The sequence below is a fragment of the Pelodiscus sinensis genome, chromosome 1 (genome assembly GCF_052426305.1).
Source record: "Pelodiscus sinensis isolate ZL-2025 chromosome 1, ASM5242630v1, whole genome shotgun sequence".
NCBI classification, from domain to species: Eukaryota; Metazoa; Chordata; order Testudines; family Trionychidae; genus Pelodiscus; species Pelodiscus sinensis.
The window spans coordinates 112,689,901-112,701,582 of record NC_143052.1 but is presented as its reverse complement, the minus strand read 5'-3'; the positions used below and the strand labels follow the sequence as shown (position 1 = coordinate 112,701,582).

At 54.5% G+C, this 11,682-nt stretch overlaps 1 protein-coding gene across 1 annotated transcript; it reads right to left on the bottom strand.

Annotated features, from left to right (window-relative positions):
• Positions 1-4,785: 4,785 nt before the first annotated feature.
• On the bottom strand, positions 4,786-6,149 carry LOC142829584 (uncharacterized). The gene is made up of 2 exons (XM_075930212.2): positions 5,484-6,149; positions 4,786-5,288 (listed from the first exon to the last, which is right to left on the bottom strand). The coding sequence occupies exons 1-2, from the start codon at positions 6,031-6,033 to the stop codon at positions 4,831-4,833; spliced, it is 1,008 nt and encodes a 335-aa protein (XP_075786327.2). The 5' UTR covers positions 6,034-6,149; the 3' UTR covers positions 4,786-4,830.
• Positions 6,150-11,682: the final 5,533 nt, after the last annotated feature.

Sequence of the window (11,682 nt, the reverse complement as noted above, 5' to 3'; positions counted from 1 at the left end):
AGTGTGGTATGTCCTGTGGTTGTTGGTAAGAATCATCTTGAGGTTAGGTGGTTGTCTATAGGAGACTATGGGTCTGTCTCCCAGAGCTTCTTGGAGTTTAGTGTCCTGTTCCAGTATAGGCTGTAATCTATTGATAATGTGTTGGACAGGTTTAAGTTGGGAGCTGTAGGTGATGACAAGTGGTGTTCTATTGTTGGTTTTCTTGGGTCTGTTTTGTAGTAGATGGTTTCTAGGTATTCGTTTGGCTCTTTCAATTTGCTTTTTTATTTCTCCAGGTGGGTAGTTGAGGTTTATAAATGCTTGGTAGAGATCCTGAAGTTTCTGGTCTCTGTGTGTGGGATTAGAGCAGATGCGGTTGTATCGAAGGGCTTGGCTATAGATGATGGATCGTATGATGTGTGCTGGATGGGAGCTGGAAGCATGTAGGTAACTGTATGAGTCAGTGGGTTTTCTGTAGAGGGTGGTGTCTAATTTTCCATTGTTGATTTGTACTGTGGTGTCCAGGAAATGGATCTCTCGTGTGGAATGGTCCAGGCTGAGGTTAATGGTGGGGTGTAGGTTGTTGAAATCTCTGTGGAATGTCTCCAGTGTTTCTTGGCCATGCGTCCAGATCATAAAGATGTCATCGATGTAGCGTAAGTAGAGAAGGGGTAAAAGGGGACGGGAGTTGAGGAAACATTGTTCTAGGTCAGCCATAAAGATATTAGCATATTGTGGGGCCATGCGTGTACCCATGGCTGTGCCGCTGATCTGGAGGTATAAGTTGTTCTCAAACTGGAAATAATTGGGCACTATGTCCCAGCCAAAAGCCCCCCAAGAGTCCACTGGCCCTCACAGGGAGCATGCACAGGGCTCCCAGGAGCCTGCCAGAGGCAGGAAAAGGCATGTACTGTCTGGTCTGGGGCAGAGATCCTGGCCTTCCTGGAGGTTTGGGGCAAAAAGGAGACCCTCCAGGAACTCCGCTCCAGACAGCACAATGCGGACATCTACAGCCAGATGACCAAGAGCCTGGCCACGAGGGGCCACCACCGCACTCTAGAGCAGGTCCAAAGCAAGGTGAAAGAGCTCCAGCGGGGCTACGCTGGGGCCAAGGAGCACAGCTCTCGCTCCAGCACAGGACCCCATTCCTGCCCCTGCTTCAGAGAACTGCACTGTGTCCTGTGAGGCAGCGAAGCCCCTTCCCCACCACTGGTGGTGGATGTGGGGCTGGAGACACCTTTGGTAATCCGGAAGTCCCAGCCTAGGAGGAGGAGGAGGAGGACAAAGAGCTGGAGGAGGAGGAAGAGACGACCAGCACCATCACCCTGGAGCCAAAACTCCCGTTTTGGAAAAAAAACATTTTCGAAAAAAATGCTCTTCCTAAAAAAAGGAGGTTTACATGTTTTTTTGAAAAGGGTTTTTTTCTGAAAAAAACCACATCCATACTACTTTAACTTTCGAAAGACCAGCTTTCAAAAAAGCAACTGGAAGAAGATATGCAAATTCCTGCGGAAGTTGCATATCCTATTTTGGGGAAAAAAACGTAGTTTAGACGTACCCAGAGGTATCCCTGAAAAACTCCACTGCATCCAGGGAACACATCTGCTCTTCCACTTATTTTTTGCGGAAAAGCAGACGCTTTTTACAGTGTGCCTGTCTGTGTCTGTTTATCCATTTGTTTAAAAACTCCTCCTAAACCATTAGAGCTAGGACCACCAATTTTGGTATTCAGCTTCTTCTTACTATAACTCAAACCAAGATCAAGGTTTGGTTGTGCCTGGAAAATGTGGCATGCCAGGAATGGAACTATTTCCTATAACATGTAAAGGGTGGCAGCAGAGAGAGGAAAAACGCCAAAGGGTGGAACATAGGGTGTATCTAGACTACAGAGCTTTTTCTAAAAAAGGAGCCTTGTTCCAAGAAAACTTCACCTACGTCTAGACTGCAGCCACGTTCTTTCAAAAGTAAATCAAAAGAACCCATCAAGAGCCAGCTCTTGAAATCAGATCAGCGTGGGCTGGCTCTTGAGCCAAGGCAGAATCCCTTTGACCTCACACTCACTCATGTACATTTGGCTGCAGGATCAGCGACTGCTCCCTTTACTTTTTGAAGCAGCTCTCACGTGGTGATCGACCCTCACGGACGTCAGTGCAGTTGCCTGAGTGATGTAGGATTGCAAGTAAAGGCCCTTCATTTTCAAATGCATCGCACAGTTAATTGGCATGCGTCAAATCTTGAGCTCCTTACTCCATAGTTATTGAGACCTTCAGGCAGAACTCTCATTGGCTCAGATAAATAAGAACGTGAGACCTTGACTCACTGTGCCGATTATCAGTGCTCCCATGATTCATCTTGTAACAGCCTCTGATGTATATCAAGGGCTAGTGAAACCAATGGAGGTTGAACTCATGTGAATAAGGGCAGAACTGTCCCCTTGCTTTATGTGATTGTGACATAGTAAGTTTTACAGAGTCCCTTTTCAGACTAGAATCAGACTAGGGATGTTAAATTGCATTTAAACAGTTAATCGAGTAGTCGGAATTTCCATCGACTACTTGATTAGTTGATAAGGGAGGAAACTGCAGTACTGTGCTGCAGCTCTGCCTTTTAAATGTATTAAGAGGTTGGCAGCTCCCCCCCACTACGCCTCTGCCGCTCCTGGCCCCCCATGGAGACAATGCTGGGAGGGACTGTCCTTTACTCTGGCTCCCTCCAGCACCAGCTCCTGCTCTCCCTCACTTGGGGTATGTCTACACTACAGCGCTAATTCGAACGAACTTAGTTCGAATTAGTAAATTCGAACTAAGCTAATTCGAACTAGCGCATCTAGAACTAAAAACTAGTTCGAATTAGCATTTTGCTAATTCGAACTAGCGCGTCCACACTGATTGGACACAGGGGCGCATTTAAGGGCAGCTGAAACTGGTTCTGGCAGGGCATCAGGTCAGTAGTTGCTTTGTGTGGCTGCTGTCTGAGGCTATCTGAGGCTCGTGCTTAAAGGGACCCCCCTGGACAACCGGTTCTCAGCTTTTCCTGCTTCCTTGCCAACCTCGCCGAGGGACAGCAAAGCGTTGGTCTCTGTGCCCGTCTGTGTCGGTGCTTCCCTTCGGGGGGGCTGCCGCAGGTGGCAACTTGGAGCCACAGCTCGCCCTGCACCTTCTGGTGCACTTTCTGGACTTGCTGCTGCAAGCCTGCCACCAATGGCTCGAGGCTGCCTGGCACCACCTGGTGCACGTCAGCCCCCTGCCTCTCCGCCTGGCTGCCCTGGGGGCCGTGGAGGAGCCGCAGCGGCGCCCCGGCACCGGCGTGCCCCGCCGCGTCTGGCGTCTGGACACCAGCAGCGACTGGTGGGACTGGATCGTCCTGGAGCGCTGGGAGGACCGACAGTGGACCCAGAACTTCAGGATGAGGAGGGACACCTTCCTGGAGCTCTGCGAGTGGCTCGCCCCTGCCCTGCGCAGAAGGGACACTCGCATGAGGCCCGCCATCCCCCTCCAGAAGCGGGTGGCCATAGCCCTATGGAAGCTCTCCACGCCGGACAGCTACCGATCCGTTGGGAACCAGTTCGGCGTGGGGAGATCCACTGTCGGAGCAGTGCTCATGCAGGTATGGCGCTCGTCGGCCACCGAGCCAGGGAGGAGGGGGGCTGCGAGGAGGGGATGGGCCGCCCCAGGGACAAAGGGGGGGCGGGAGGAGGCGAAAGCGCCCCGCACCGGAGGGGTCGGGCTGTCCCGGCCGTACTACACGCCGCCAGGGGAGTTGCTTCCGGGAGTGGGGCGCGGGGAACTGCCAGGGCACAAACCCTCCCAGCCACCCGGGCGCCCCACTGATTGGCGCTTTGCTGTGTCTCTCTCCGCAGGTGGTCAAGGCCATCAACCGGGTGCTGCTCCGCAGGGTGGTCCGCCTCACCGAACCGGACGCCGTCATCCGGGGCTTCGGCGCCCTCGGCTTCCCCAACTGCGGGGAGGCCATCGACGGGACGCACATCCCCATCCGTGCCCCGGAACACCAGGCGTCCCGGTACGTCAACCGCAAGGGGTACTTCTCCGTGATCCTGCAGGCCGTGTGTGACCACCGGGGACAGTTCACGGACATTAATGTGGGCTGGTCCGGCAAAGCACACGACGCCCGGGTGTACCGCAACTCCTCCGTGTGCCAGCGGCTGCAGGCCAGGACCTTCTTCCCCGACCGCCACATCAGGGTCGGGGACGTGGACATACCCGTGTGCCTGGTGGGGGATGCCGCCTACCCACTGCAGCCGTGGCTGATGAAGCCCTACACTGGGCACCTCAATCCCTCCCACCAGGCCTTCAATGCCAGGCTGACCAGGGCCCACATCGTGGTGGAGGGGGCCTTTGGGTGACTGAAAGCCCGCTTTCGATGCCTCCTCACCCGTCTGGACCTGGCCGAGCACAACATCCCTCCTGTGGTGGCAGCATGTTGTGTGCTCCACAATTTGTGTGAGTGAAAGGGGGAGGCTTTCCTGCCAGCCTGGATGGCTGAGGCTGACCGCATGGCTGGACAGTACGGTCAGCCCCGCACCGCCGCCATCCGGGAAGCCCAGCGGGGGGCCATCCGGATCCGGGAAGCCCTGTGGGAGAGCTTCCTGGTGGAGGAGGAGGACTGACCTCTCCCTGCATGCCCCACTGGGGCCTTCTTCCACCCTACCCCCCTTCCCCTTTCCCCTCCCTACCTACTGTCAAATAAAGACACCTGTTTTTCAAACAAAAACGTCTGTTTATTTCACATAACTGGGGTGAGGGGAGGGAGGGGGAAGGGTGGGAGAGGGGAGGGGGAAACCTGGGACGAGGGAGCTGGAAGGGGAGGGAAGGGAGGAAGGGAAAGGAAAGCTCAGGGGTGGGAGTCCGGCTGCCTCTCCCGTCTCGCCACACTGCGGGTCCGTGGGCGTCGGTGGGAAATGGTTGTGGAGGGGGGGCAGGAGGGACGGGGTGTGTGGAGGAAGCAGGAGCGGAAGCAGGAGCGGGAGCAGGAGGGGAAGCAGGGGGAGCAGGAGGAGCAGGGGGAGCAGCAGGAGGAAGAAATGGGAAGCAGTCGAGCAGGCTCTGGAGGTGGCCTCGCAGGGCACGGCCCTGCTCCTCCAGGGCCTCCAGGCTCCTCCAGGGCCTCCAGACTCCTCCGGCGCAGCCTCAGGTCCTCCTGGACCCAGTGGTCCTGGGTGCGGAGCTGGTGATCCATGAACCGGAGGTGCCGCCTTTGGTACTCCTCCTCATTCCTGGCTCTCCTGCTTGCCCGGGCACGGGCAGCTGCTGCAGGCGGTGTGGTGCGCCCTGCAGGCCCAGGTGCTGCAGCTGTGGTGAAACAAGACCAGCGGTCAATTACCCCAGGGGCCCAGGTGTGTGAAACCCAGCTCCCCTCTGCAAGGCCAGGGCCCCTGCAGGATCCCCAGCTGCTGCTCCGTGGTGGGCAAGGCCCAGGCGCACGGTCCCGGGGCTCCCTCTCGCCCCAGCCCCCCATACACATAAGGGGAGCACGATGGTACTCACATGTGGACGCCTCCACGGCCTCGGACGACACAGGCGAGCGGCTCTGTGGGGTGCCTCGGGGGTCCCGGGTCCTGGGCAGGCTGGCGGCAGGCTCCTGGCTCTCAGAGCCCTCCTCCTCCTCCTCCGTCTCCTGGAGCGGGCCCTCTGCTCCGGGGTCTATCACGTCCTGGGGGGCAGAGACGGCATGAGCCCCCAGGAGGCGGTCCAGGGCGTGGAAGTGGGGGCAGGCCTCCGGGTCGGCCCCTGGCTGGCAGGCCCGGGAGTAGGACTGCCGCAGGTGTTTGACCTTGCAGCGCACCTGCTCCCGGCTGCACTGGTGGCCCCTGGCGGCCAGGCTGGCAGCCATGCAGCTGTAGACGGCCGCATTCCTGTGGCTAGTGCGGAGATCGTGGACATAGGAGGCTTCCCCCCAAACCTCGATGAGGTCCACGATCTCCGCACTTGACCAAGCGGGCGCCCGCCTTTTGCGCCCCCGGGCAGGCTCCTGGGAGCCGCCAGGCTGGTCCTGGGGAGCACTGGAGGGCTGGGTGTCCTCGGGTGGCTGGCTCATAGTGTGGCAGGTGCAGGGTCTGCTGGCACGGGTGCTGGCAGCCTTGCAACTGGCACAAACTGTGTAGCCAGCCCGTGGCCCTTTAAGGGCTCCGGGGCCGGGAGGGGGGCAATAGAGTTTCCCTGGTGTTGGCCAGAGTGGCCACCAGGGAAACCTGGGAAGTCTTAGCCTCCCAATAGTTCGAATTAAGGGTCTACACAGCCCTTAATTCGAACTAGCTAGTTCGAACTAGGCTTAATCCTTGTAAAATGAGGTTTACCTAGTTCGAACTAAGCGCTCTGCTAGTTCGAATTAAGTTCGAACTAACGGAGCGCTAGTGTAGCGCCTATCAAAGTTAGTTCGAACTAACGTCCGTTAGTTCGAACTAACTTTGTAGTGTAGACATACCCTTGCTGCCTCTCTCTGATAGAGACATCAAGGTCTGGGGGAAGTGACTTGTGGATTAACCAACTAGTCCCTTACATCCCTAAATCCTACTATCTGGTACCATAGTTGCCTTCCAAGTGGTTACTAGAATAAATGTGTTCAGTTTACAACTGAAAAGATGTTTTCTGACTGATAGCCTCGAAAACTGACCTCCAAACTGAGAAGTAAGCTGTGTTCATTTCTTCTTATGCGTCATCATCAGTAAAAGGGTTACACAAGCCAAGTTCTGTTCTCTGTGAGGTCTGTACCGTCCCATTATCTTTAGCCTATAGCCTTATAGAATGTAGTAAGGATAAAAGTAATACGTTTCTATAGAAATTCAATAGAGTTCTTTAAATAATCCCTCAAAATCTTTTGAATATAATAGAAATTGGTCACTTTTCGGAAGCATTTTTAAACCACTCTGAGACTTTATTAGAGAATTACATCTGTTCTATAGATTCTTTAAATCGATTTAAAAATTTTGCACAGCGATGGTCATTTTCTATTAAATGGGATATCATTTTCTATGGGATATCTCCATAAGGGAAAATGTACTTATTTTCACTACAGTAAGCAGAGCTGAGTTTGAATACACACAGAGAATATAGCTGAATAAGAAGGTGACCTTTTTATACAATCACTTTTTCATACTGGAACTTGCATTTTAAAATGTCATCCCTGAGTCAGACATGTTGAGGTATTTTCTCCTTCTGTTTTTAATACATGGGTTGCAAAAAGTAAGGCTATGTCTAAACTGCAGAGCTATTTCGGGATACCTCCAGTATCCCGAAATAGCTAGACCGCGTCTTAAGAGCAAGCCCATTCTATCGAAATATAATGGGCTCACTATTCCGATGTCCCTGTAAACCTCATTCCACGAGAAGTAAGGGACGTTTCAGAATAATGGGTTATTTTGAAATTTGGTGCTATGTAGACAGCACCAAATTATGAAATAAGCTATTTCAAAATAAGATACGCAATTTGCATTGCTCAAAAGTAAGTGGATTTTGTTCCAAATCCCACCACTTGTTCTCTGCTTCTTTCTGTGCTGCTTTTTGGCAGCAAGAGTACAGCAGCTACAGTGAAGGTGGTAAGTACAAGTTATAGCAAGCTGGCAGGATTTGCCTGAAACACCCCCATCTGTTACCAGGTACTAATTCTGTGGGGAAAGGGTTATATGCATTAATGGCAACTGGAGCTTTAGCAAGTATGGCTCCTAGATACAGTTATGTGGAAAAACTACATTGAACTGAAGGTCAGGGTGCCTCTGTTTTGGTAACTTAAAGGCAGAAACAATATAGGGAAGAGATGCTAATTATCCAAAATCCAAGGATTTCTGACCAAGGGTATGTCTACACTACAGCACTAATTCGAACTAACTTCATTCGAATTAGTTAATTTGAACTAAGCTAATTCGAACTAGTGCATCTAGACCTAAAAACTAGTTCGAATTAGCATTTTGCTAATTCGAACTAGCATGTCCACATTGAGTGGACCCTGAACCGAGGTTAAGGATGGCCGGAAGCAGTGCCAGCAGGGCATCAGGTTAGGACTTAGCTATCTCAGGCTAGCCAAGGGCTGTGCTTAAAGGGACCCGACCCCCACCCCGGACAGACAGTTCTCAGGGGTTCCCCGCTTGCAAAGCAGTCCTGGTTTGGAGTGCCCTGAGTGCCCACACTCGGCACATCACAGCACTCGGCCATCAGCCCGGCTGCACTTGCCGCAGGCTGCCATCCGGAGAGGGGGGTGTGACGGGGCGAACAGGCCCCGCACTGCAGGGCTGGGAGTAGCCCAGGCCCAGCTGGCTGAGAGGGCCCCGCCCTTCCGGCCTTGCTGGGCATGCTCCCAGCAGAGGCCAGGTATAAAGGCAGAGGGAGCCCAGCAGGCAGGAGGACAGCTGGGGGAAGGAGGAGACCAAGCCAGGCCAGTGTGTGGGCAGCCGCCGGGACTAGAGCCGCTGCCAGTGCTGGACCCAGACACCAAAGAAGCAGACCCCGACTCCAGGAGACCGGAACCTGCCCACAGCCCCAGCAGGTGCTGCCTCGGAGGCCAGGGGGCCCCCGGGGAACCAGGGCGCGGTAGGAAGCAGCCCAGGGCAGGGGATACCAAGTTTGGCTCGGCCTGTATCGGCCGGATTCCCCGCCGAGCCGGCAGGAGCCACAGACCCTGCCTAAAAGGGCCCTGGGCTGGGACCCGGTGGAGAGGGAGGGCCCGGGTCCCCCTACCACGCAGGCCCCCCCCTGGATAACCAGGCCTGGGGCCGGAAGAGGCTCCTCAGAGGGACTAGGCCTTAATACCGTATATCCCCTGACAGAAGGGCCTGGACTTTGTGTTGGGACAGTGATACCGTATATCTCCCGACAGAGGGGCCTGGATTTTGTGTTGGGGCATTAATACCATATATCCCCTGACAGAGGGGCCTGGACTTTGTGTTGGGACATTGATGCCGCATATCCCCGGATAGAGGGGCCTGAACTTTTGGGGACTTTGGGGTGCGGTATGGGCCCGGAATGAGACGCGGGTCAGTATAAGGGGTTCAGCAGCCCCGTCAGGGGCGTACCCCCTGACAGGGGGTCAGTCAAAACAAAACTCGGGGAGACTGGGAAAAGGAGGTGGGAGAGGGGAAAACAGAGGGTGAGAGAGGGGAGGGCAACTAAAATGATCAGGGGTTTGAAACAGGTCCCATATGAAGAGAGGCTAAAGAGACTGGGACTTCTCAGCTTAGAAAAGAGGAGACTGAGGGTATGTCTACACTAGAAAGTTAGTTCGAACTAACTTTCCTATGCGCTACACTAGCGCTCCGCTAGTTCGAATTTGAATCGAACTAGCGGAGCGCTTAGTTCGAACTAGGTAAACCTCATTTTACGAGGACTAACGCCTAGTTCGAACTAGCTAGTTCGAACTAAGGGCTGTGTAGCCCTTTAGTTCGAACTAGTGGGAGGCTAGCCCTCCCCAGGTTTCCCTGGTGGCCACTCTGGCCAACACCAGGGAAACTCTATGCCCCCCTCCCGGCCCCGGACCCCTTAAAGGGGCACGGGCTGGCTACGGTGCCCGTGCCAGGTGCAAGCCTGCCAGCACCCAGCTAGCAGACCCTGCACCTGGCACGGCACAGAGCCACCCACCCGATGCCCCCCAGCCCACCCCCTCTTGCCGGGACCAGGCTGGCGGCTCCCGGGAGCTTGCCCTGGACCGCAAGAGGCGGGCACCTTCCTGGGCTAGTGCGGACATCGTGGACCTCGTCCACGATCTCCGCACTAGGCACAGGAAAGTGGCCGGCTAGGGCAGGAGAGCTGCCAGCCTGGCCACCCAGGACCAGGTGTGCATGAAAATCCAGGGGGTCCACTGAGACCCCCGACACTGAGCCCTGAGCTTACAATGGCCGTCCTGGGTCAGACCAAAGGTCCATCTAGCCCAGTAGCCTGTCTGCCGACAGCGGCCAACCCTAGGGACCCTGGAGGGGATGGACCGAAGACAATGACCAAGCCATTTGTCTCGTGCCATCCCTCTCCAGCCGTCCACAAACTTTGGGCAGGGACACCACTCCTACCCTCTGGCTAATAGGACTCCATGGACCCAACCTCCATCACTTGATCTCACTTCCCTTTCAACTCTGTTCTAGTTGTAGCCTTCACAGCCTCCTGCAGCAAGGAGTTCCACAGGTTAACTATTTGCTTTGTCGTCAACAACAACAACTTTCTCTTACTAGTTTCAAGCCTGCTACCCATTCCTTTCCTTTGGTGTCCTCTAGTCCTTCTTTATGGGAACTCAGGAAGAACTTTTCTGAATGCACCCTCTCCACCCAACCCCTGCTTTTAGAGACCTCTATCCTGTCCCCCCTCCGTCTCCTCTTTTCTAAGCTGAACAGTCCCAGTCTCTGTAGCCTCTCTTCATCTGGGACCTGTTCCCAACCCCTGATCATGTTAGTTGCCCTCCCCTCTCCCAGCCTTTCTCTTCCCCTCTCCCACCTCCTTTTCCCAGTCTCCCCCAGTTTTGTTCAATAAAGACAGAGTCAATGTTGGAAGAAACGTTATCTTTATTTTGTACATCAATAAGAAGGGGGGCTAGGGAAGGGCAAGTGGAAGGAGGTGAGGGAGGAATGGGGTACGAGCCCCCGATGGGGAGGACTGGGCTGGCTCTGCGGGCTTCTGGGGGTGGAAGCTCTCCTGCAGCCCCCCAATTACTCCCTCTCCCCAGATGGCAGCCTGCGGCAAGTGCAGCCGGGCTGATGGCCGAGTGGTGTGATGTGCCCAGTGTGGGCACTCAGGGCACTCCAAGCCAGAACTTCTTTGCAAGCGGGGCACCCCTTAGAACTGTGTGTCCGGGGTGGGGGTCGGGACCCTTTAAGCGCAGCCCTCAGCTAGCCTGAGACAGTATCTCCATGCTCTAAGTCCTCCTTTTATGCCCTGCCGGCACTGCTTCCGGCCATCATTAAGCCCTGTTCAGAGTCCACTCAATGTGGACTTACTAGTTCGAACTAGCAAAACGCTAGTTCGAACTAGTTTTTAGTTCTAGATGCGTTAGTTCGAACTAGCTTAGTTCGAATTAACTAATTCGAACTAAGTTAGTTCGAACTAGCGCTGTAGTGTAGACGTACCCTGAGAGGGGATATGATAGAGGTCTATAAAAGCACGAGTGGTGTGGAGAGGGTGCATAAAGAAAAGTTCTTCATTCGTTCCCATAATAGAAGGACTAGAGGACACCAAATGAAATGAATGGGTAGCAGGCTTCAAACTAATAACAGAAAATTCTTCTTCACAAAGCAAATAGTCAACCTGTGGAACTCCTTGCTGCAGGAGGCTGTGAAGGCTACAACTAGAACAGAGTTTAAAGAGAAGTGAGATCAAGTCATGGAGGTTGGGTCCATGGAGTGGTATTAGCCAGGGGGTAGAAATGGTGTCCCTGGCCTCTGTTTGTGGAAGGCTGGAGATGGATGGCAAAAGACAAATGGCTTGGTCATTGTCTTCGGTCCATCCCCTCCAGGGTCCCTAGTGTTGGCCGCTGTCAGCAGACAGGCTACTGGGCTAGATGGACCTTTGGTCTGACCCAGTACGGCCATTCTAAGCTCAGGGCTCAGGGTCGGGGGTCTCACTGGACCACCCTGATTTTCATGCAAACCTGCTCCTGGGTGGCCAGGCTCGCAGCTATCCTGACCTAGACGGCCACTTTTCTGTGCCTAGTGCGGAGGTCATGGATGAGGTCCACGATCTCCGCACTAGACCAGGTGGGCACCCGCCTCTTGCA

What these genes read in the sequence shown, in the direction of transcription:
- LOC142829584 (XM_075930212.2), bottom strand. Translation starts at nt 6,033, where the DNA reads ATGAGCCAGCCACCCGAGGACACCCAGCCCTCCAGTGCTCCCCAGGAC. An exon ending in GGCCGTGGAGGCGTCCACAT is followed by an intron (nt 5,289 to 5,483) that starts GTGAGTACCATC and finishes GTTTCACCACAG; the next exon opens with CTGCAGCACCTGGGCCTGCA.